At 40.6% G+C, this 26,818-nt stretch overlaps 2 protein-coding genes across 2 annotated transcripts in view; both read right to left on the reverse strand.

Annotated features, from left to right (window-relative positions):
• ANKRD12 (ankyrin repeat domain 12) overlaps window positions 1-3,682 on the reverse strand; it is a 59,363-nt gene extending 55,681 nt beyond the window's left edge. Inside the window, exon 1 of the mRNA XM_036401280.2 lies at window positions 3,459-3,682. The gene's annotated coding sequence lies outside the window, so the exon portion shown is untranslated. The remainder of the gene's footprint in view (window positions 1-3,458) is intronic.
• Window positions 3,683-9,412: 5,730 nt separating this feature from the next.
• Window positions 9,413-21,574, reverse strand: NDUFV2 (NADH:ubiquinone oxidoreductase core subunit V2). The gene is made up of 8 exons (XM_036403929.2): window positions 21,431-21,574; window positions 20,302-20,364; window positions 14,541-14,603; window positions 14,339-14,455; window positions 12,606-12,774; window positions 11,288-11,397; window positions 10,494-10,570; window positions 9,413-9,580 (listed from the first exon to the last, which is right to left on the reverse strand). The coding sequence occupies exons 1-8, from the start codon at window positions 21,470-21,472 to the stop codon at window positions 9,487-9,489; spliced, it is 735 nt and encodes a 244-aa protein (XP_036259822.1). The 5' UTR covers window positions 21,473-21,574; the 3' UTR covers window positions 9,413-9,486.
• Between the last annotated feature and the right edge of the window lie 5,244 nt (window positions 21,575-26,818).

The raw sequence follows: 26,818 nt of genomic DNA on the forward strand, positions 1-26,818 counted from the left end.
TTGCAGCAGACATAAGGATATCCTTCATCAGATCCAGGGAAATAATCTAAAACAAACTAGGGCAAAGTCATACTCTCAAGGGATTCATGTCTCTACATGAATATTTAGTCTTCAAGCAAGGTGGCAATAAAGGTCCTCAACTGCCTCCATAAGCTTACAGAAGACCTTTTAAGACTCTTCTATGTTCTGGAATAATAATGAACTGACAAAAAAAAAAACCCTAAAGATTTTAGCAGAGCTCTGACTTTTGTTATTCTGTTAATAAAATCATTCAGTGTAATAACACAAAATGCAAGACTGAGTTTGTGCTAATATTTATTTCATACCATCTGTCACTAGAGTCTAAGTAGATTCTAATGATGTAGTTAAAAAATAGTTTGATTTGGAGACTAAATGACCAATCAACATTTATAATATTCCATCTGCAAGAGAACACAGAAAAGAAGAAACACCAAACAGTCATGCCCAGCCCATCACTTTGTAGGGTAAGATCAAAAAAATGTCAAAAGTAGGTTGTTCTGAGTGTGTATATTAACAGTGTGGTAGCAGGTTAATCATTACTTATTTCGTGATCAATAGTTTTTTCCAGTTTTAAAGAGCACCAACTGCACTAGACTCTCAGGCAATTTCATCAGCCTAAGATGGTCCAAACATGGTAAATCAGTTCAACAAATACTATTTGTTTTCCTGCCTGTATGCCTAATACTGAGGAAGAAGTTCTGAATATTGAGGAAGAAGTTCTAGCTCAGTCATTTCTTAGGTGCCTATATTTCCACAAAAAAAGGATATCCAGGGCCTTGCACCTAGTTAAGTAAAAGCTGCAACAGCTTTTGGAGTTTCTAGCAGACATCTAAGGGTGCAAAGAAACTATTTTTTGAGAATGACTGGTGACCACTGATTTGTAAACATAGATATTCAACTTTCAGAGTATGCTTTTAATCCCATGGTTAAGTGGTAACATAGCAGTACCCCCTGCAACAGAAGCTTCACACAAGCATTCATTTAGCCTGCTTATTAAAAGACCCTTTCCTCTAAGAAGTCACCAATTGTGCAAGCCTGTTGGAAGAAACTGCACACAGACTTCAGTTTGTGGCATGGGGCTTGCTTTCTTACACAACATCTGTCCTAAGCTTTAATGCCTGTAGTATTCTGAGTTCACAAACAATTCTGAATAATCCTCTGGGTGGGAGAAGAACACACAAAGAGATGGCAATAGAAAGGCAGAAATATTTATAATTGAAAGATTGAGCTGTCATCTTTGTGAAAGAACCAAAGGCTCTCTGATCAACTGCCCACACTCAGTGATTACTACAGAAAAGCTTGGAAATAGGAAAAGGGACTCACACACCACACACTGAAAAACTAACTTTGCCACAAGAAAGCCATCATGGTCCTGTGAGTGCCAAGAAAAACATTGGTACTCCTTGACATTTTAGCTTGCAAAACACATACAGAAAAGTAGAACTATTAAGGGAAAGGTGGAATGTAAAAAGACACAGACAGTCAAGGGGTTCACCATTACCTTCCCAGAGAAATATTCTGCTGTACCTCAAACCCTACAATTTTATTTGAACAGAGCAGTTCTCAAGCTTGCAGAGAAACCTACTAAATCCACAGAGGGTGAGATTAAGGTCCCCAGCTGATCAAATCACAAGGTCAGCAGGGAGTCTGAATTTCCACCTCAAAGAATGAAGAAAAGCAAGAGATATGCAACACCTGCACAAACCTCAAATAAAAAGAACAGTTCAAACACCTTGACATCTCAGATAATGCTGAAGATCTGTGGCTCTGGGGACTTTTACCCAATGAACTATAGCAAAGGATTACTGCAGAAGAAGGAAAAGAAAGCACAGGCTCCTTGCACTACTCAGCACCTGCACAGGAGCTCACCATGTCCCTGCCTACAGTAACCAAGACTTGAGGACAACCAAGCTACCATCAACTTGCATACTGAAAAACACCCACACTCTTGCTGTTTCAAAATTAGAGAGAAGGAAGTGCCCCCAACCTCCAAATCAAGGCTTGTCAATAATTTGTCAAAATGAATTATTTTAATAATAGTTAATCATTTCTTATAGACATGATGATCTCACCCTTTCCTAGCATTCCAAAATTAGACAATTTTTTCCTGGAACATAAGTACATTTGGACTGCTCCACATCTGTCCAATAGCTTTTTGTTCCTGTAAGCATCACCACTCACTCACTTACTTTTCTCCATTAAAGATTTGTTTTATCCCATCAGTTACCTTCTAATTCAGGGGCATAGTATTCCCTTTCTTCCATATCACATGGGCTGCAGAAGAAAGGCATGGAACACAGTGACAGTGTCCAGGCAATTTCCATAGGAGCTCTACCCGATAATACCAATATTAAATAATTGATATTTAATATCAATATTAAATAACTGATATTGGAACATGTTGCTCAGGGAGGTGGTGGAATCAACACCTCTGGAGGTGTTTAAAGAAAGACAGGACACGGCACTTAGTGCCATGGTCTACTTGACATGATAGTGTTTGGTCATGGCTTGGACTTAGCGATCTCAGAGGTCTTTTACAACCTAATTGATTCTATGATTCTGCAAAAGATTTATTTTATTTGGGAGTTTAAAGTAAAAAAAGAATCCTTTGATTTCTTATTGCATTCGTATTCTTTGGGAAAAAAAAAGACCAAATAAAAAAAAAAACCAAAAACCCTCCACCAAAACAAAAAAACCCAACCAAACAAGACTGAATATTATCAATGGTACCTCAAGAGTCTGACAGAAATTAGAATGAAGACCTGAGCAACTGAGCCTGGCATTCTCTCATTCTTTGCCCTTCCTTTGTTGCCTGCTGTCACCTGTGCAGCGCGAGTTGCCGCGCTCCGTGCACACCGGCGGCTGCCTGGCACTGGCAGGGGCGGCAGGGAACGAACGCGTTATGCTGCCGGGCAGCCTCGGCGGGGCCGCCACCGACGGAGCAACTCCCGAGGCTGCAGGGAGCAGCCGAAATTCCCGACACGGAGGCGGGGCGTGTGTGTTATGTGCGTGTGTGTCTGTGTGCCGTGCGTGTGTACACTGCCATGCCGCGCTCGGCACCCGCGCCCCGCTCGCCCGTGCCGCCTCACAACCTTCCCCGCACATTCCCGGCCCTGCCTCCCGCGGGAACCTCCCGTAGGCGGCGGGCCCCTCACGCCGGGCGGCGGGGCAGGAGCCAGGCTCGGCGGGCCAGGCGGTGACAGCGGCGGCCATGGCCCCCGCCGCGGCGCTGACGGGCTGACAGCGCGGCCGGACGGAGCAGGGCGGGAGGCGCGGTGCCCGCTGCCCGGGGGGACACGGCGGCAGCGCTGACACCGCCGAGGCGGGCACCGTGTGGGCGCTCCCCGGGCTCGGGGACAAGGGGGCGGCACCCCGCGGGCACCGGGTGGGGCCGGGGGTCCCCGCCGCGCGCCGGGAAGGTGCGCTCCGGTCCTTACCTTCTCCCGGGAGCACGGCAGCGGGACGCGTCCTCCTCCTCCTGCTGCTGCTGCTGTCTCTGTGGACGGCGCGGCCGCGGGGAATCGGGCAGGGCAGCGAGTGCCGCCCGCAGTGCTCAGGGGCTGAGGCTCAGCCGCGGCTCCGGGGATTGCAAACACCCCGCCCGCCCTTGTTTCCTTCTTTCTTTCTCCCTTCCTTTCTTTCCTTCCTTCACCTACCTACCTTCCTCCCTTCCTTCCTTCTCTCCCTGTCTCTCCCTTCTTCCCTCTCTCCCTCCCTCCTTTCCTCACACCCCGCGCCGCCGCTCGGCTCCCCCCGCCCCCCTCCCAGCGGCGCTCCCATTGGTCGCGCGCCGCCCACGTGGGCCTCGCGCAGGGCACGGGACGCGGGCGAGCGGTGCCGCTGCCAACGACAGAGCGCTCGGGGCGGGGTGGGCAGCGCGGAGCTTCTCGCCATTCCCAGAGCCGTCCCCGTCCCGAAGGAAACGGGCGCGGACGCCCGCAGGGCGATGGGAAATAACGGGCTCGCGGGATGCCACACACGGACGGGGCTGGGACGAGGACTAGGGCGCGAGCATTGCGCATGCGCGGCGGGGGGGTTGCTGGGGGCAGTCGCGCATCCTCTTGGGCTGCGGCCGCTGGAACCTTCTGGAAATGGCGGCGGCGGCCCCGGCTGGTCACAGGGCGAGGTGGCGGACGAGAGCTTTTCCGGTCCGTGCCGCGGGACGGGAGCCAACCTAGAGCCACCAGCGCGTCCCGCTTCGCCTCGCTCCGTGCTGGCGCTGCCGCCCCCTCCCCGGGGAGGGGTTTTTCCGGCGGTGATGGCGCAGTGAGTTTTAACTGTCCGGCGCTCTGCGCGTGCGCGGCGGGCGCTGCCCATCCCCTTCCATCCTGTGTTCTCTCCCGTCGCCGGGCGCTAGCAGGCACGGAGGGGCTGCGGCTAAAGGCCCCGCAGGTTTTGGGAGAAGCCCCCGGACGCAGGTGCGTGTGGCGCGGTGCCGGAGATCCCGGGGTGGCCGTTCGCTTTCGCGAAAGGCTGCGGGATGCTGATCCCGCCGCGCCTTGGGATGTGGGCAGTGCTGCGTCCCCCCACCCACACTCAGGCACGATTCCCATCCGCCTGCCGCTGCAGGACAAGACAACTTCTGGGTTTCCAAACTAGTTTTTGGGGGTGTTCTGCTTGTACAAATGAGACAAACGTCATATAGAGACATGTAAGGGGTTACGGAGTTGACTGACGATGTAACCCTAGTTGCAGCCTTGGAAGGGGGTCATTGATCTGCTCTCGTGAAAGGTTTTGCATCTGCTTGTGACAATAGTAGTATGTGGCAGGACTTGAGGAACACGTCTGGTGCGGTACTCATGGCTTCTCGAGTAATGCTCTCCAGATCGCTTCTGGGAGGTCCTGAAGTGCTGCCAGGTGTAGTATTTTGACACAGCAGCTTTAAACAAAAACCCTTTAGCATAGTTTTAATTGCCGTGGTCACTCTGCTACTGGATGGCTTTATTCTGTTACTGGATAGAAATTCCTTAATATTTCTTATTCATCAGAAAAGTGAGTTTTTTCAGTATCAAAAGATAACTTTGATTGAGGACACCTGTTATGTGGACTTGCCATATATTCTGATCCACCCCCATGATGTACTGGCACAGATAGAGGATAGCATCAAAAATGTCTCATATTCCCATGCTCCATGGTTTACTGTTCATACAAACTTCTCTCACTTGCTTTCACAATCTTCCTGTACAAATGCTGGTACAGGTAATTTGTGTTGTAAAACAACTGCCTTCGCTTTAATTTGATTCTGTTAGTGTACAGTGGGTACTGTCTGGTGGCCAGGAACAGCTCTGTCAGCTGAGTGACCATGTCACATAGGGAGTTGCCTTCATATTCTTTTGTGTTTGGCTGATGGCAGAGGCTTCTCTAGAAGTGGAAAACTCTTGAGTAGCAGACAGCCCATAGGCTGTCAGCATAAGTGGAGTAAGAGCAGTTTGCAAAGGCAGAATATTTTTTCTTTTCATGGAATTATACATGGATCCACACTGTAAAACATGACAGGCTACAGGTGTGGCCTGCATTGTGATACTGCATTTTGATCCTTGTGTATGAGTAGTATGAAATTCCAGAAATTTTGTGTGTGTTAAGTGTTCATAACCAGCAGCTGAAGTATTGGGGAAGGAGTCTCATGAGCAATATCTGCAGCAGGAGATGTTAAGATCTGATAATAATATCTGTCAGTAACTGGAAAAAAATACCATTCCTTAAGCCTTTTGTAAGAACTACTGTTTGGACTAATGAAATGTATCAGTCATTTGATCACTAGTTGCTACCCCTACAAGTGTTTCTTGCCCTTGTTTCCAGCAGCCCCTCCCTGTTACATCTGGCACAGTTGCAAGATGCTTTTGTAGCTGCCCTGTGTTGGTGTGCATAGGACTGCCCTTGATGTGCCCTCCCATCCTGTGTCACCAGCCCTGTGAACCACTGGTCTTAGGACAAACAGGTCCAGCATCTGGTTGAACTGAATTCAGTCTAGTATCTGAAGGACTGAAAATTTCAGACTGTGGTACCAAAATCTGACATAAGAACTTGCAGGATGCCACACAGGTGAAAGCATGTGCACCAGCCTCTAGCAGGTACCTAGCAGGTCAGCCCATAGGGCCAGCAAACATCCTGCACAGGTGGAATGGGATTTCACTGCTTCTCCTATTGAATAACAGAACACTGTTCCAGATGGCATTTTTCTAGCAGTGTGTGTGGCGGTCATGGAAATCTTTTCTGTTATCCAACATTACACACTTCATTGGGTATCTAGAATTTCCTATTCCTCCACACTTCCTTCTGTCTTCACCAAAGGAAAGAATCATCATCTCCCACTCTCGCAGTCCAGTGGATTCTTTTGGTGTCCTGTACTTCTGTGTCTTAAATCACATTTCCTTTCTCAAGACTACCTATTTTAAAATCTTCTCAAGGTAGTCGCTTTTTTTTTTTTCTTCCCCAGTTTCTTTTACTTTGTTATCTTCCACTTTTAGAGACTTAATATAATATGTGAGTTCTTTAATTTTTGCCTCATTCAGGAGAGGCAAAAAAGACCACTGAAAACACAGAATCTGTTGGTACTGGAGTAACAGTTTCAGGAACATGTGGACTGGTGCATTTTTTGCCTAACTCACCACCCAGTACTCTTATAATCCAGGATATTAACTGCTTGATTGGAACAGCAGAATTGGGAGTGTGTAATTATTTGACAGGTTAGTGCTACTGCCTAGAATTAATATTAGTGACCCTCTGCTATTGAGGATAATGACAATTCTGTCCTGTTAATATTTGTTACCAAAAATGTCCTACTGTAAATGTATATAGTAAAATACACATTTTTAATACTAGTAAAACAAGCACAAGGTATTATCTACAGCTATTAAAAACAGAACAGAGAACTGGGAGGCATCAATTCTTGCAGTATTCTGCAACTCTTTCATAATGATCACTTTGCTAATTCTTATCACAATCCTGCATGTGATAATATTGTGTTACCATTGTGAAAATAATTTATTGTATATAGTTAACAGCTACATGTAACAAATAACGCAGAATATGTATTGCTACTAGAGATGTTTGAAATGTTAAAATTTCAACAAAACCCAAAATAATGTGATTTTTTTAAACCATTTAATACGATGATTTCCCAAACTTTTTTGAGGAGAAACCAGGACCATAAAGCCTCATATAATTGATTGATGAATGAAGAGGGTAAGATGAGAGAGAAGAGTAATAGTTATTTTCTTATATGTCTACAGTCATTTCACAGTCCTGTAGCTGTCCCTCTAGTACTCATTTTAAAGAGTGATGTATCAGATTTGTGCCATGCAGTAGGGATAATGTAAATTACCTATTCTAGTCAAGTGATTGGCAGATTCTCACATGTTGCATCAAAATGACTGATAGCTTGTTTGTGGGACATCGCTAACAATCTCCAAAATATGGGAACTGTGGAGGTCCATGTTCTGATCCTGAGACAGACATCAAAATTGTCACGTGCAGATGGAATAAATTGGGAAGAAAAGTGGGATAAGGCTACAAATTCTTTCTGGCTTTAAAAATGGGTGGAATCTGGCATTCTAGAGCTTTGTTTTTTGTATAGTTGGATGTTTCAACCTTGGCAGGTCCAAAACTGTTTCCCTTCAACACAATTATGCAATCCCATGGGATTTCACTGTTACATACAAAACCATGAGTAACTGTAGCACAGTACAGTTCCACAATGCATGCAACATCCTCCCCTTTCAACATGTACTTCAAAGGTTAGGATAAGGTAAAGCTGTATGAACTAGAATCCAGCTTTGCTGTTAAAATGGAACAAACAGCGTACTCAGGCTGGGATACTGAAATGAGTCTGTCTTTGCATCAAGATGTGAGATGCCGTCTGCCTCATCTCATGTCTCTAGAGAAGTGCCACACAGTGCCAGATGCCTGGCCTGCTACAAGGCCTGAGGCTACTACAAACATGGAGTGACCTTTCAGAAGAGCATTCACAGGCTTTAAATGACAGATAAGATTTCAATCCATGTACTATTTTCTCCTGTGCACTATGTTCTGTACTGCTTCTACACAAGATTTTTTTTCATGCTTGTTTGGAAACTGCTTCACTCATGAGTTGTATCTATTTATTGAATTTTCTTTTCCATTTGTACGCAATTCAATTATTTCATTTTATAAATATAGTAATATGGAAGAGATAGCAAGTTTCTCATACGAATGGTTTACAGATATATTATGTTCCTAGAACTACCAACAGTAACACTGCTTTTTTAATGGCGTGTGAAGGAGCTTCACAGAGTGTGCTGAAATAAAGGTGGAGCATGATTAGACTACGTGACATAGCCGTTATGCAGGTAATCTGTAAAAACACCATTTAACTCTGAAGAGGGAGAATAGTTTGGTGAAGTACTATTAATTAGACTATCAAAACAAACTAAATATAATGTAGAATAAAATTATAAATGATACAGTTAAGCTTCATCTCTCTCATCAATTGTAATACAAATATAAGTTCCAAGGCAGATTTGAGACAAGACAGACACAATATGTCTGTCTCGGTGACTGATGTGTCCACATTTCCTAATTTACATGGAAATGTATGTCTGTATAGCTAAAGCAAATGCCCAGTTTTATAAGCATAGGTATGAAGTCTCAGTATGCAGTCAATTTCTTAAAAAATTATCTTCAGCTTTTTTATATTGAAAGAAATTCCTCAATTTCACACAGATTAGTTCTTGCAAGTAGATGGTGCACAGTAATAAGGTCAAAGAAGGATCTGTGAATCAAAGATCCAGTGTCAGATACTATTACCCTTAAGCACATGTTGAACTGTTCTCATGTATTCTGTCTTCTCCCAACTCCATACCTTGTCTGTACTAAATAAACTTGCAAAGGAAGTAAGTTGGTTTCTGTTGCTATTAATTCTTTTAGTAGAATACTGCTGCTCTTTGGGGCTTTACATTTTTCCTGATTACAGAATGATATTAAGAAGCATTAAGCATAAGAAGAACCACTTCTAACTGCAGCTATGAGATTTTTTTATATAACACGGCTCAGATAACCTTTCTTGTTTGCATGTGTTTGATTATAAATTGCCAATAAAAGTAACTTGATGAAGTTTTGTCAGATGATCTCCTTTCTTTTTGGTTCCTTGTGCCTTTGCCAGATCTGTAATTTAGCTTTTGCTTCTTCAAAGGGCTTTAGAAGAAGCTGAAATTTTCAATGACAGATCAAAAGATGAACTTTCCATCTCTCGTTGACCGTCAGTGGACGTGCTCAGGGAGTCACCTTACACAGTCTACAGAACCACTTTTCTTATAATCTGGAATTGTGATTAAACTGTGCTGTAGTTAAAACCACAGTAAGTTAGATAGTCTAGTTGCTGTTAATTTTTAAAAGCAAAACATTAGAATGTACATAATTTTACTGAGATTGAAGATACTTTATTCTTTTCAGACATTCTTTTCAGTTCATCTTATATTACAAAAATCCTTAGAGATCATCTCGAACTCCAAAACCTGGTCCTTTGGGTGGTTCAGTCAGGGAAGTAAGGCCACCAGCTGGCTCACAAGAAAAACGTCCACTCCTGAAAAATGAAAGCAGTTTATTCATTGCTGATATTGATAAAAACTCAGATTCTGTTTAATCATTGGATAGAAGACAGTCAAAAATCTGACTTAAGGCTGAAGCCACTGTTTTTTGTTTTGTCCTTCCCATTCAACCTTCAGAAAAAGTGTGATGTAGCTGTTAAAGTGAAAGGGTTCCAAATCCAAGTAGTGACAAAAAAATTCATAACTGAAATGCAAGCTAGGACCACTTGTTGTCTTTTATATTCATTTATACTTGGCCAGGCAGCATCAAATTTTATCAATCACAGTTTCGTTATAGGTGGGTGCTTCCCTGTGTTTTTTTGAAACTGTAACTGTTTTAAGATTATTGTTCTTGTACTCAATACATCTTTATAGAAATAATAGGAATAAGTAACACCGAAGTCAAATTAATTTCCCCATTGACACAAATGTAGGTGGGCTAACAAAGAACAGTGGGAAATAACAGATAAGAGAGTTCAGCAGTAACACCTTTCTCACTAACTTACAATCTTTGGTTTTTGTCAGAAATCAGAAAAACCAACACAACCAGCCAACCAACAGGAATTTGTTGGTTTAAATGATCTAGACAAAAATTCCAACAGGTGACATCATTCACCTATTAAGTACTAAGACAAATCAGAATTCATGTTTTCACATTCCATGCTCCTCTGGTCAGTCAGCAAGAACATGCAAATTCTCAGTTCTTTCCAGTTTGTTTTGGCTTTGAATACATGCACTTCTGTTCAGTAAATTAATTAATGCTTCTTAGCTGTAGGCTGTGAACTCAAATCACTGGAAAAGTAATTTAGTTTCTCAGAAGAATCACCTTCGTGTAGGTGACCAATATTATATATATAATTTATAAACACAGGCAATTATATATTATAGTTTGTTATACATATAGCTTACCTTGGGCCTGGTTTGGGAACTTTGCCAGCCTTCAGCTCATCAATTATGTCTTCAATATCTTTGGGTGTCAAATCTTCCTGTTTAAAAAAAAAAAAACATTACTGACAAAACTGAGAGAGTCACCAATTATGCTAAATGCAGCACTTCAAATTTATCAGATCAGTGTGACCCTAGCACAGGTAATTTTGATCCTATCCATTAACACACATAGTGGCTTAAAGAATTTTCCTGCAGGAAAATTGAAAAGTCTACTGTCATTTTAACGTTGAGACTTTATTTTGTGTGTAGTTGCAGAAATTATATTAAAACAAACAATGTTTGTGTTTTCAGCTTCCTGATATTAGGGAGCTGGATCTCTGCCTACCCACTGCACACATGCCATGACACATAATGTGTGTCATGCAGAATGGTGTCGGCTGCAAGAAAAAGATTTTGGGTACAGTTCAAGACATCACTTCTTAAATTAGTGCATACTTTGCAACAGACTGCTTTAAAATGCTTTCAAAAGCTTATCAAATACCTATTTAAAAATTCCAGATTTACAAGCAGACCACAATCACAAAAATGCATCACTCCTCTTGTATAATCAAGACAGTAGCTGAAATTAAAAATACACCGATACAAATGAAGTGTTCTAGCAAGAGGCCAAGAAACTAAAAGATGCTGCAGGAAATGAGTTCTTCCTGTCACTAGGAATTGGAAAACTGACCACAACTTCACAATCTGGAACAACTGGAAAATACAGGTAAGCCAGCAAAGAAGCTTAAGCTTTTAAAAGGGAATGCAGTACTTACATAGTAATTGTCATTTATTTGTACCATTGGTGCATTTACACAAGCACCCAAACATTCCACTTCTATCAGCGTGAAGAGCTTATCAGATGTTGTTTCCCCAACTTTAATACCTAAACCAATAAATTAATTAGGCTTAGTAGTGGTTATGAACAAGAGTAATAAAGCATGAATCTAAGTACTCCATGGACATTGCATTACTTGTAGTTGGACCTTAAAAGCATTTGCACAGTTAAGCCCCCTTAAATGAGTCAAAAATGTATCCATTAAACAGAAGTTTCTAATGAACCATTAAGTCAATTTTCAGATACATTTTTGAGACCTTGTTTACAGGTATGAATCACCGAAAAATAACCATGAAATGACAGTTCTAAGAAACACAACAGATCTACTCAAGAACATTTTTAGTAATCAGTACAATAAAATGGAAAAATAGGGACACATAGCTTTTGTGTGCTGATAGGAAATGCATTAATATACAATGTTGAATATTCCCAAATTAACCAACATCCAAACACTGTTAGCTACAAATTCATAAACAACTTTCAAGTTACACACAGAAGATGATTTACCAAACTGTACACATACTTAGCATCCATGGCATGTTACTGTTCTACTGCTAGAGATACAGACCTTCCCCAATATGTGAGTTAGTCCAAGTAACATCTCAGAATCTGATCTCTACAAAATACTTCTATAGAAGGAAGAATACTGAAAAGCAGTTTTCCTCCATTTACTAGTAGGAATGGGATGGAAATAGAGTTGTAAGTAAGGCCTGTCTCAGTAGAAACTACAGAATCATCCTTACTGCTTTGATTTGTCAAGCTGAGAGTTTCATTTGAAATTAAGCTATCTATGCAGTAACAAGACATTTCATCTAAATATGCCTTTTTGAGACAACAGAGTATATGAAATTACAGATGATTAGCAGCTGTTCTGCAGCTCTTATTACTGGTTCTTAGAAAAAGTTAACACAGCTTTTCATGGAAGGGGAAGAGTTGTCAGTTGCTGATCTTACCCTCTCTTGTCCCCATAACCACCCAAAAAGGAGGAAAAAAACCCAACCCAGACACAAAACCCCTGAGTACTCCTTACATCCCATGATGCACCATTCTAAATTGACTTCTTCCATGGAGAATTCATAAATTATCTTAACATCATGTTATCATCCAGAGGGACCTTGACAGGATAAAGAGTTGGGCCCATGTGAATCTTATAAAGCTGAACAAGGCCAGTTTTCCACTATATGAAGAATTTTACTTCAGTATCATGAAACAAAAGTAAAAAAAGATAAGAAATAAATTACAAACTTGTATCATACCAAGTTTCTTCTTAATGGCTTCTAAAATGCTGTCAGAGTCTCGCAGCATGCACGGCGTGGTGGTGCAGACCTGAATGTGGTATTTCCCAACAGGTTTGCGATTGTACATGGTGTAGAAGGTTGCTACTTCATAGACTCTCATGGGAGGCATTTCTAAAACTTCAGCAACCTGTGACAGGCAAAAACATGCTACATTGAATTCTCAGAGGGCAGCAGTAAAGGCATTTAGTAAACCACTTCAGTGAAGTCACCTGTCCTGTTTGCAGTAACAGGTAAGCAGGAGGGTGGGGGTGGGTATCAAAGCACAAATGTATTTTATTCCAAGCGCCAAGACCGGACACCTGAGTTCTCTGAGTGGCATTGTCCTGCTTGAGCACAAACTTGACTAAGCACAGTGAGGAGCTTGAGTCAGCTCCCCTCCAGGATCTCTTGTCAGACACAGAGGGATGCAAGGAGTCAGCTCTAGCTCACACTGCACTTGGGCTGTGTGAATGATCCAACCTGTACAAGCCTGCTCACACTAATCCATGGAAGCCTTTTGGTAAGGAATACCTTTAAGCTGGTACTGTGCTTATCTAATTCATACAGAGCAGGTCTCTCTCAGGTTCTGTGACACACCAGGCTACATCTGCAGATTCCTGTCCCAGCTAATAAGTAAGGATTGGAGCATGATCTCCATGGAGCCAGTTCTAGTGCAAGTATCCCTGATCTCATTAACATGGAACCCTGGCAAACTGCTCAAGTTGAGAACTGGCTCTGGTTTTAATAGTGTAACTGTTTTATGTTCCAGTTTCTCTAGCAGGCAAATAACAAATCATGGAAAATATCTGTTCACTTAAAAGCCTTAAGATCATTTTAAACATAATATCAACCTGAAACTGAAATAAACTAATATACACTGCCAGCATTAATGGAGCTTTGAGGCTTTATGTCATGCTGTAGAAACTGTAGCAGACATAACTTGCCTTTCTTTAAATGCTCATTTACTGCCTTCAGTCATTCCTCTAATGCTCACAATCCCCACCTTAAATTTAATTTAAAACTTTACACTTTAAAATTGATGGTATGCCAGATGGTAACACAAAGTACAACAGATTTATTCATATGAATATAAACCAGATTTTTTTATTTCTTGGTATTTGGTTACTGTCATGCAGCCTCTCACTTTGGAGCAGTGTAGTTGTTTGCCTGGTTATTTTGAAACAATTTTAATAATTAACCTGACAAGTCTTCTGGGCACTTGCTGTGAGGTGTTACTCAACACTCCTGACATCAACTACACTAACATTGCTCTGCAGAGTCCTTACAGATTTAGAGACTAAGTATAATCCAGGCAATGTGAAATGCCATTAATATGGGAGGAAGAAAACTCCACTGACATTACCTTTTTTTCTTCCCCCACATTCAGGAGTGAGCAAAATCAAGTCTCTGTTCCTAATTCTATGATCACTCTGGGAGAAGAGCCTATCTGATAGGTTTTATCTAATTTTTTATTTGTTCTGCCTGTAGTTTCTAGCAATGGGCTAATATTATATAAAAAGAGCCATAAGTTTTTCTGCATTAGTTTTCTCTTTTATTTTTAAAAATGTAGTCTCATAGGGAATTCTCCCAATTCTGTGCCACACGTAAATTTCCGTGTTTAAGTAAGGTTTATTAATTAATGTTAATATTCTAATAAGATATTGAAAGAAAACAATAAAATTAGGCTTGAAAGATAATAAAGTACTAAATACCTTGTTCATAGCTGATATGGGCAGCCATCCATGCTGTCTTTGGGCCAAATCCAGTACTGCCATGACAGCTGCAGACTTGTGTCCCTCTGGGTAGTTGTTTATGATCGCTTCTATTCGCTTGTTAAAGGCAAAGAAGGAAAACAAATCAGTACTGCTCTAAAGACAAAGTCTGTGTATTCAACTTTTTTTTTGGTCTGCATACCTTTAGGTTATCAGGTGTGAACTCAAATGGAGTATCTGGATTGTTTTCAGGACTATCTCTATGCTTCAAGAAAAGAAGAAAAATGTGTAAAAATGGGTTGTTAGAAAAATATTCAGGACATATTTACTGTTGTAAAATACCTTCTTATTACACAGTTACAGTTGAGCTGCTTGAATAAAAACTATGTATTCCACATAAAAATAGAGTACCAAAGTGATTAAATATATTTGGGGAAGTTATCAAAAATATTGATAATTATTTCATCACACTTGAAAATCATTACCTATTCCCATTACTTCCTACTAAAGAAATTATTTACTGAGAAATACATGAAATTATTTATAGAGAAAATGTATGGTGTTGTTATCAAAATACATATTTTTAACACTGTTAATACAGTTTGATAATTATGTTCAAATTTACAATAGGCAGAGTGAGAATGCTCTGGTTAATACCCTAATAAACAAGAGACTAAAACAACAGTTCATTTTTCCCTTTACCATGAAACATTAATTTTAAAAAAGCTGCACAATTCATCAAAAAGTTTGTTGTAGAATTAAAACATCTGCACATTCAAACACATTATTAATCCATTTTAATATACTGTTTTGATTTGTAATGGATTTCAACATTTTCATTTTATATACAGTTCTGAATCAAAATGTAAGAAGCAGAATTCTGAATTAGTATTTCCAAAATAAGGTATTCTAATAAGTTATTTTTAAGGTGGTCTTCTAGGGAAACATCAAATTTTAATTATTTCTTCTATAGTCAGAAAATACAAATTTGGAGGTCTTGAAAAAAGTAACATTTTCCTGTAGCAAAATCTTAGTTCTGATGAAAATCCTTTTCCACCAGAAAATATTCCTGCACAGAATTTTTAGCTGTCTCTAAGCAGCTCATTTTGGTTTCTTTTAAACACCTATAGTTAAGTTTAATTCCAAACTTCATACGGTTTTCAAATTGAGAAAATTGCAAATCAAAGGGAAAGTTTGTGGGAAAATACAAGCTATACTTGAGGCTTGATGTTAAAAGTAATCCACAACTAGCCAATAATAAAAGCTTTAGAAGTGCATTTCAAACAAAGTAGCCCCCTCCATTGATTTCCACTTGCATCATTTCCTCCAGTAACCGAGGGTGATTTTGCAGTTGCCACACTACACTCCTTACTAAGCAGCAAAGGATTTAGTGAAAACCTTAGCATTGCCAAGACACCTGCATACTGAAGTGAAGTTTGTATCATCAGTGAAGAACTTAGACCATGTGTGGTCCACAGCTACTCTCAGATTTAGAAATTTTAATATGGAAATATTGCAAGGGCAAATACTTCAATTACATCTGTTGGTCTGTCCAGGGATTACCTTTGCTTATCCTGTCTATATCCCAAAGCAGACAATATGACTGCCACCATCAGTTTGAAAGCATTGTGCCCTCACCACAGTTTAAAGTCCAATATTAAACTACCTTCGATAAATACTTCACCAAGGATGACTTTCCTATAAGAACAGGAATTATAGAAAGATGAATGATGCCCTTTGAACACACTAATATCTTATTTAGTGTTAATTTCTTGCTTGTTTTACAACATAAAAGAGCTTTTAGGAACACAATTCCCATTATTTCAGACTGACCTTCCAGATAAAGGATTTGATGACTCATATTTAGTCTTGGTGAGTGTTTTCTACCAATTTTATTGGTAGAAAAAGAGTTAAAAAGCTCTCAAAAAGAGGCTGATGGAGAGAAAACTGACTGGAAATACTGGACAACTTTTATTATTTTTTCCCTTACAGACCTTTCCATGTCTTAGCTGCACAGATCAATTCCACAATTCATGGTATTTCCATAACTTAACTTTTCCTTCTCAAATCTGCATGCCTATTTTGCTATTATTTTGCCTTCCGTAGCTATTTGATAGTTAACAATTGTACTTCATCTCAATTGCTTTTGCAAATAAATGTATTTGATTTATTAAAAATCCCCTCTTTGTCTGGAGCAGCTGTTCTTTTTGGTGTATCATCTCTAAATTGCTATCCTTAAATGCCCTACATGTGAAGAGGAATAATAAAGAGTTTATATTGGAAAATACAGGTGTAGCTGTAGCAAGGTTTCACGATATATTGTAAAGGCTATAGCAGAGGCGACCAATAAATAAAACATGCCACCTTTTATATTTTCCCTTTTCCCGAAAGGGCTTCATCTAATTCTGGGCCATGGAGAGTGACAGTTTTCATCAAGAGCTTACACAGTTCTAGGACTCCTGAGCAGTTAGGAATTTATATTTTCTCTAGTCTTACATTTATCTGACAATGTGCCATTTATCTGAGACATGCATACACTGACATGCTCCTAAATGACATGGGTGCATTTCCATGTTTTTTCAGGATACAGATTCTCGAGAGCAAGATCAGAAATAAGAACACAGTATTGGAAAGAGTGTTATTTTAAATTACAGAGTGGTTGAAGTTGGAAGGAACCTCTGGAAGTCATGTGGGTCAAACTCTGCTGAAGCAGAGACACCCAGAGCTGCTTGCCCAGGACTGTGTCCAGATGGCTTCTTCTCAATCTATCCAATAATGGAGACTCCACAAGCTTTCTGGGCAACCTGTGCCAGTGCTCTGTCACCCTCATAGTGAAAAAGTGTTTCCTGATGTTCTCTGAGGCCATTGCCTCTGGTCTTGTCACCTGGCACCACTGAAACGAGCCTGGCTCTGTTCTCTTTGCACTCTCCTCCCATGCAAGCCTTTTTCCAAGTCTCTTCTCATGCTCCCCAATTTCCCAAAGTCTTATGTGACGTTTTCATTCTGTTCATAGATTGACTGTATCACATTTCTATTGCAGAACAGAGCCTATTTAAGCAGGAACACCTTCACTGCAAAGGCTACCCAAGCCACAGATGCCAGTGCACTCCCATGGAAGCCACTAAGGCTGCTGAATGGTCACCTCATATTCCTTTTGCCACACCAACCTGGGCCATTTTATTATTATGCTTTCTTCTTTCCCAGTGATCCATCTGTCTTTCCTGGCACAGAAAATTATTAAAGAGCACTGAAGAATTACAACAGAATAGTTAGAATAATTTAGTTTCCACGTATACTGCCAAATCGTTGGCCTGAAACTTGACCTATGCCCTATGGCAAACACCAGTCCAAAGCACTGTAAACCAAAATGAGAGAACTGGGTGGTCTGCAGGGGCAACGTTTAGGGCAACAACCTGCTCAGAATCCATATTAAATCAGCACTGAAAAAACAAGTATTACTTCTCCTTTAAGGGGAAAGTACCCTACATTCACTACTCCAACAGAACTCAAAATATAAACTCCTCTTACTTCAAGAATGGTAGAAGTGGTCTCAAACACAAGTATCTCACTGACCAACTTCACAAGTAACTAAAACTTGAATACAGCAATTCTTCAACCTTTTGTGCTGAACCCCCTGTGCAGCCCTATGACAAAGCCCACATCAGGGCTGTTGATGTGTTAAAGAAACTCAGTCTGTGTATTGAAAACAATAAAGTAGCAGAGCTAAATTTTAGCTGATAAGAAGGCTAAAATCAGGTAAAAGTCAAGTATAGAGAATGCATGTTTCAATGAAGAAAGGTAATCATAATAAATGTCTCTGGAATCAGGCCTTCCCTAGGCATCAGAATGTAGAGATTTGGAGCATCACTCTTACAATCCTATGGGCAAACAATCTACCTAAATTTGTACTTGATATCCTCTCACTGGAAGTGTGATGTAGCTGCCTGTGATGGCACTTACTTTAATGATTGAGAGAAAGGCTCTTTCTGGGTGTTTCAGAATACCAAGGCATTTCAGCAGAAGTTCTCTTATTTATTTCTGTGTGTTTCTGTTAACATGTAACATGTTTGCAAAGGGAAGCACAGGCATGCCAATCAGAAATGCCTTTTAATACTAGATTTTGTGATAACCAGGTCCCTTGCTAGCCTGTCCTCTGCTGTTACAACACAAATACACTGCATGCATTTACCTTCCTCATGTACAGATGAAAAGTGCAAGAAGCAGCAGCAATAAGCTTTGTAAAACAAACTCATGACATTTGTGTGTAAACTGACATACTAAGAGGACCACCACAACAGGTCTGAGTTACTTCCATTAGTCCTGCACGAGCAGTTTTTAAACAAACTTTTGATACTTCTGCTTGTAATTAAAAACCACCCAAACAAACAAAACCTTAAAAAGTTTTTCCTCAACAGAAATCCAGGAGGAGTCCAATTTTCTGATGTACATGAACACCTGGTGTTGATGAAAAGAATGCCTTTGTCTCAAACCAGCAGGACAAGTTTCCCTTGAAATCTCCCACTTTAGGTACCATCTGGAATTTAGTTAGGGCAAACAATTTCACACACATATAGTGACATGCAACTGTCTTCCTCCCATTACCTTTTACTTCAGAGAAGAAAAATTATTACCTTATTAGAAAACAACAACTGAGAAAAAAACAAGGAAAAACCAAGTTCTTATGCTCCTTTAGCAAAAATTCTGCTGCGGAATAAGTCATCAAAGATGCTATTAAATAAACATCTGCAAAGCACTCAGCTTTTCTACTTGCCTTTCTCTGTTATCAGGCTCCTCCCTGCAGCAAATAATTTAAAAAATTACATAAATCTTGAATTTACAAAGCTATTTAGCTTCATATGTCAGACATAACAGCCATTAGGGTGCCAAAGACATCTTCTGCCTGTCTTCACCAACCTCCAACTATACTTGAAGTTTCCTAAATTGCCAGACTACAGCATTTCCTCTATTCCTTGAACACCAGCTCTCACCCTGTAAATCACCAGTTCCTGCTCAGATTTCTGGAAAATTACACAAAGCATATACTGAGATCCTATTAACTTCATTTTATGATTAAAGCTGTAAAGACAGCTGCAGAAAGGAAATAACAACAACAACAACGTGTCCAAAAATCCTGAGCACCTGTTTCCAACAGAGGTCAACTCTCTAGTAAAGGGCTGATTTTTACCATGTTTTGAGAAAATGCCAAATTATTCAGCTGTTAAACTGCAGACCAGCTAAAGCTCTGAATGAAGCAGAATGGCACAAAATACACACTCTCTTGAGATGCTTCAGGTTCTCTTCAGAAGTAGACAGACAATACAGCTGCTTCACACACTTAAATTCAAGGGCTTTTTAGTTTTTTCAATTGCTACTACTGTTTATGCTTTTTATGACAGTGCTTAATGGCCTCAATTACAACTCATTGTATGACCTGCTGTATCACACAGAACATGAACAAGAACTGTACTTTTCAACTCCTGTAAACACAGCTAGGACCTGAGTCCACGGGTAATTCTGCACCAAATTTCAGAAAGCAAGAAACTGCACCTTTAAAAAGTTGAATGAGATTCAATTACAAACTCAACTAAAATAAATAAAGGAAACAAGAACTGGTTTATAATTAAATAAAGTTTAAGCAAAGTCTCATCTGCAATCACATACAAATTATGGAGCATTTTCACTCTATAAGGCAAGAAACGCAAGAGACAAAAACTAAAATAAAAATTACGGAGCATTTTCACTATATAAGGCAAGAAACGCAAGAGACAAAAACTAAAATAAAACCTAAAATAAAACTCCATTACAACTCTAATAGAAGGCTCTATAGAAAAAAAAACCCTCTTTGTAAATGCCAGTAGGTTCTATAGCAAAGTTCTGCCCATCAGAAGCTTTTAGGCAGATTTGAAGAAGCACATGCCAGACTCTTCTGACCCATCCCCCTTACAGTAAAGCAGATTATTTACCACAAATAAGGCTCCAGTGGCATTGCGCTCTGCTGTCCCGTGCAAGTATCGGATCTGTCTTGCCTACAAGTAAAGGACAGGGTTAATAATGCACATTCTGCCAGTGGCTGCTTTCAGAACCAGTCTGATTGCCATTCTAACTGTAAGCCATTAATTCTACTGCCATCACTAATAACTTACAATAAGTCAAGAAGAGATTATTAAGGGCTCTCCTGTACTATTAGGAGAGCAAATCTCTCGACTCCCACCTTGACCAGTTGAAACAAGGTAGAAATTAAAGGATTTAACTCTGCTACTGCTTAATTAAAGTGCCTTGAACACAAATTCTCATACAACATTTCATGAAGAATTCCCAATTTCTGACTTTACATGCTATCTGCTATAAAGTTTGCAGAAACCACTACTACTACTGAAATTCTTCTCCATAAGCATTTGCTACTGAAGTTCTTCTCCAGTAATCATTTGCATGCTTCTTCAGCTTTAATCGAACCAAACGCTGAGAACTAGCACAGGAGGGCAAATGTAAACACAAACTTGAAGAATGAACAGAACACAGACCCATAGGCAAGTTCTGTTCAACTATTCTCTGTACTCTCTAACACGCCAGAACAGATCAAGATTTCTAGATTCTGGCCGGTATTAGTAAGATTTGATAATTTTACCGCAAGTATTTATTCTATTAAAAATTAATTTTATATGAAATTACGTGTATTTTAATACTTGATTCTTGACCAATTCTGAGCTTTCTTAAAGTAGAATCACAGAATGCTTTAGGGTGGAAGGGAGCTGAAGATCATGTCGTTCCATGGGCGGGGACACCTTCCACCGGACCAGGCTGCTCAGAGTCCCATCCAAGCTGGCCCCGAACGCTCCCAGGGATGGGAGAGGTCATATGACAGGGAAAGGCTGCAGCCATCCCGTGACATTACACTGCGTGAGCCGCTGCTAGAAACACTGAGCTGACCCGGCCGTCTTTGCACAAGAGCCGGCACTGCGGGTCCGCGGTCCACGGACTCGGATTCCAGGCACCGCCCTACCCGCAGGCCCCTGTCCCCCACGCCCCGCCGCGGCCTCCCCGCTGTCCCGCGGCCTCTCCCGCTCCGGGCCGGGGTTGGCAGGGAGCCCTTACCGAGCGTGCGGCCGCGGCGCGCAGAACAGCGCACAGGAGCATGGCGGCGGCGGCAGCGCCGATCCCCGCTCCTGCTGCTCCTGCCGCTCCTCCTTGTCCCGATCCCTCTCCTTGAGGCCCGGGCTCGCCCTCCTCCGAGCCGTGCCAAGGAGACCCGCAGCGCGCATGCGCCGGGGCGCGCCCGCAGCGCGCGTGCCCGCTGTGGGAGCGGGGGCTGTCCGGGCTGCCCGGGCCCGCGGGGATCCCGGGCCGCCAGGGAACGCGGCCTCAGGGGTGCCTTGGGGTGTCCCCGGGAGTTACAGCCTCTCGTGGCACGCACCAGCGTGGAGAAAACAGATTCCTTCGGAAACAAGGGCTGGTAACAGCGGAAAAAGGGCAGGAAACTAGAGAGGGTTTCTTTCAGCCCTGTGTTTCCCACCTTCCTACCCACTTGTTTGGGCTGCTCGCACCTATGTTTTGTCCTCCTTTAGGAGAAACAATAAACATTGATGGTCTTTTTGGCCTCTGATAAGCGTTCTCGTATGACACCATAATCCAGTTAATACATAATACAGTTAATGCTGGAACTGAGGATCACAGAATCACAGAATGGTTTGGGTTGGAAGGGAATTAAACATCATCTAGTTCCAATCCCTGCCATGGGCAGGAACATCGCCCACTAGGCCAGGCTGCTCAGATCCCCATGCAGCCTGGGCTGGAACACTGCTGGGAATGGGGCATCCACAATTTATCTGGGCTAGATGGCAGTAACAGGCTCTTCCTTAGGTGCAGATGGATCCTCAGAACAAGGTTGGCAGGTCCATCCTTGTGTGAAAAACGTCAATCACTTGTTTTTAGAATTTTAAAAGTTTAGTAGTAATAAAATGTTTATAGAAATAGTAGTATAATTAGAGTAATGAAAATTTGGACAATTAGGATTTAGGACAATACGGGAGAATAAGAACAAAGTTACGGACGTCCGGGTACCTTTTTCTGGGCAAAATAAGCCCGAGAAAGGACCCACGTTAACAGAGGATTAACCCTTAAAAACAATAGCCTGTTGCATATTCATACACCTCATACATGGTGCATAAATTCCATTGAAACACAGGATTCTGTCTGGTCAGTGTCAGCTTCTTCCTCTTAATCCTGACGGCGTCTTCAGGGCTGAGCAAGGTGGGAAGAAGTTTGTTTCTTCTGATAATGGAGCAATAAATTCTCTTCCTCTGAAAGATTTAAGGTGTCCTGTGGCTGCTATCTGGTGTGAGTACCTCATTCCTTTCTTAAAAAAATATCCCACATACATCGTTCCTATTTCAACATTAAGTTATAACCTAAAACTATATTTAACACACTAATTAAAAAAAAAATACAGCATAACTTTCTAACATAACACATATAATATTCAATTTAATATTTGCAAAAAGCTAATCATAAAATACACATTTTTCACATAGTATGACACCATAATCCAGTTAATACAGTACAAATGCTGGAACTGAGGATCACAGAATCACAGAATGGTTTGGGTTGGAAGGGAACTTAAACATCACTAGTTCCAATCTCTGCCATGGGCAGGGACACCTCCCACTAGGCCAGGCTGCTCAGATCCCCATGCAGCCTGGGCTGGAACACTGCTGGGAATGGGGCATCCACAATTTATCTGGGCTAGATGGCAGTAACAGGCTCTTCCTTAGGTGCAGCTGGTTCTTAGGGACATGGTTCACAGGTCCATCCTTGTGCAGAGCCTTGATCATTCAGGTTTTGTGATGAGGAGTGCAAATGTATCTTTTACACTGTCAAATAAATTCACATTTTTTGAATAGCAGCCAAGAAGGAAGTCTTTTATTCCAATGAGTACTCAGCATTCTAGATTGGCAAAGCATCACCTGATGTTCCATATCTTTTATGATATCCTCCTTCTCTCTGAGGAGGAATCTCCCCTGCAGTCCCCACCCTCTCATCTACCCTAGCTTTCAGTGGGGCAACCTTATTAATTTCATGAATTTCACACTGAAAACCTATCCATGCATATTTAATTTTTTTACTAGAACTCTGATGATTTGCAAGTTGACACTGTGAGTAACAATTACATTTAGTAAGTACACAGGAGAACAAAAATTCAGCTTTCCTTACAGTGTTTTCCTTCATCCAAAGCATTAACTTCTTTTTTCATCTCCTTACTTATGTTGAAAGACCCTCTTTTATTTTGTAGAAACTTTCAAAAAGGCAGGATTAGCTACAGCAGACTGAATTGTATTAAAAAGATTTTATGATTATAGTATGAATTTGTACTGACAAAATGATCCATCAGGGCACCTGTTGGGACAAAAGGCCAGGTTAGCAAGAGCCACAGTGGTCATGCCTGTGTAAGTGCACCTGAAAAAAGAAAGGTTTCCTGTAAAGAAACCTGCATGTATGGGGAGACAAGTGCCAGGATACATCTCAACAGATAGCTCTAAGGAAAACCCAAAACACGAAACATTGCATGTATTAGGACATTTTAGGATATTTATTGCTCTTTCAGATAATTGTATGTATACCTATAGGGATACGAACATATGTGCACAGATATACTTGGGAGCTGTTAGTGTAATTTATGTCCTTTTAACAGAATACTTTTCATTTGCACTGGGGATCAGGCAGGATGTGGTATTAGCTCTGATTAGATTACTGCCCTTCAAATTTGGGTTCACTGTAGTCAGGGGTTGTGTTCCTGCTGCTTATTCATCATTTCCTCAATGCTGACAGATACTATCAGCATTTTTAATTTAAGTACTGCTACCAGTATTTCATATTTTCATTGATTTGTTTTCACTGTTTACTTGTTCATAAACCTCACTTTTTCACTTGCAATCAAATAATTAATTTCTGTGTCATTTGATTTCTTTATTAGTATGCATTATGCCCAATAATTGCTTTCAGGCTTTTGACTAGTAGAGATATTTAATGGCTGTTACTCTCCATTTTGAAATACAAAAATAAACAAATCAGCTTCATTAATCTTTAACCCATTATTCATGTACACATGTACAGGCATTCACTGTATATTTTCTGACATTCAAAAGTAGTACTTTCAGCTGCAGCAGTACAAGTAATATTAACCAATCATAGATGAAAATGTTAGATTTTTATTATTTTAGAATCATAGAATCATAGCACAGTTAGAAGAGACTTTTAAGATTATCTAGTTCTAACCCTGTTCAATGAGCAGAAACACCTTTCACTAGGCCAGGTTGCTCAGAGCCCCATCCAACCTGGCCTGGAACAGCTCCAGGGATGGGGCATCCACAAATACATGCTCTAGCATTAAGTAATATAAATAGTATGTAATTTGCAGTGTGGGGACTGTGAATGCTGGCAAGCCATTTGAAGAGATTGTTTTGAAAGCAAGTCATCTGGAGAGAACCTAAAATCTATCAGATAGTACCAGAGACTTTTTATCTTTAAAATACCTTTAAATAGCTCTGCTGTCAGCTATGGAAAAGAGAAAAAATAAGGCTATCAAGATCTCTCTGGTCTTTCAAAAAAAATTTTTTAATACATTAGTATGTTTGTATTTAACCAGTACAGACATCTATTTTAGGAAGTGTAAAAAACACAGGGGACAAACACAAGAGATCATATTAAATAATTAAGACCATAAAACATTGGAAAACAAAACATTCTCAGTTGCAGTCTTCATGTTGCTGTGCTGTACAGAAAACCAACCTCTATACCCTGGAGTGTTTCAGATTAATAAATGTTGTTATCCTTTTGATAGGTTAGCTTTAATTAATCAAAAAATTATATGTACTAAGAGAAAAATTAGTGTAAAATATGACCTGAGACCCATTTCTGTAAGCAAAGTAGAGGCAAAGTGCCTGGTTGCTTAACACACTCACTCAAGAACTGTAAAAATTAAAATGGGTATTTATTAGCATCACAGAAGAACTCCTCCAACAAAAGATGACTGTATGGGTAGTGTAGAGATTGCAGATGGAACCACTTCCACAGAACATTCTTCTTTAGAGAAATATCTACAAGAGAACAGAGACTAAAAAGAAAATGAGAAGGCACATAGAACATGGAATAAAAACAACCCACAATTACTTTTGTTAACTATTGGCCCAAAGGCATTGTACACTTTTACAAGTCCTTTGAAATTGTATTTGGACTTTCTACAAATGCAGTTGTTTCAATATGCTGTAGCAGTTTAACTTTTATGTGAAAGTACATTTCATATTATGTATGAAAGTGTAAATGCACTTAAAGTTTAAAAAGAATCCTTATTTAAGCTACTACTCAAATTATTTAGAAATATGTAATGATAACTTAAATGTACCCATAGAGATAGATACTTGTGCTGGGAATAAAATAATCATAGTATGAAATTAAAACTTTGTTACCCAAAGATGAAGATTCCTTTTCGAATGTGATTAGGAATTATTGAATTTATTTTAGAGATAGAAAAATGTGAGGAAAATGTGTACTGACCCCCAGTAAGCTACAAGAAGTCACCAAGAGCTGGGAAAGAACACAAGCCCACCAATTCTATGGGCATCCTATTCCACGGGCTCTATTTTTCTCCTAATCTGAGAGAAATTCAGTTCATAGTGACCAGACATTCATAATCCTTAATTTGCAGCATAGGAAGGGCACTAGGAACAAATTCTTCTGAATGAATAGAGAGGAATGAGGAGGTAAATACATTCACACACTTAGCATTAGATACTTAAATGCCCAGGCTAGGGACCTGCAGTCTTTCTGGAGTTAGCTCACCCCTGTGCTCCCTTTCTATAGGGCCTGCAGGGCTACTTTCCTAGATTAGTCTCCCAAGTCAGGTAGCAAAAGCTGTAAGGAAGAACATCTTCCAGATAATGTACACAATTTAATTTTAATTCTTGCATTGCTTCTGTATTCAGGCTAAATATTAATTTAAGATGAAGAATGTTTTGATGTGTAAATAAACTGGTGTTAGAGACATTGCTTCTCTCTTCAACAAGGCTATGACAGGCTGGTGTGGCTTCCATTGGCATCTCCTCACTTTTTCATGTAAATAATCTCTGAAGTTCAAACACCATTCAGAAAAGGTATCAACCTCTTTTTGCAGCAGCTTTGAACTTTCTTTATTCAAAAGGGCAACTAGAACTATAATTAGGTACAGCTAGCTGTCATTATATAGCTCATTTATTATTTATATCTTCCTCCCACAGTGCCTGTGAACCTCACATCTTGTGTTGGCAGAGATAGGAGTTTGAATGTTGTTTTCACAGGCTTTAAGCAGCACAGTAATCCCTGTGGCATGGCCCTGGATTTATAATCTGGGCTTCAGGGTGCTGACCTAATGCAGCCAGTGAGGTTACAGCCTGTAGCATCCCATGCCCAGAATTTACTGAGGCAATCTCTCTCCACCTTTCAGGCAAGCAA

The sequence above is a fragment of the Molothrus ater genome, chromosome 1 (assembly GCF_012460135.2).
Source record: "Molothrus ater isolate BHLD 08-10-18 breed brown headed cowbird chromosome 1, BPBGC_Mater_1.1, whole genome shotgun sequence".
Taxonomy (NCBI): domain Eukaryota; kingdom Metazoa; phylum Chordata; class Aves; order Passeriformes; family Icteridae; genus Molothrus; species Molothrus ater.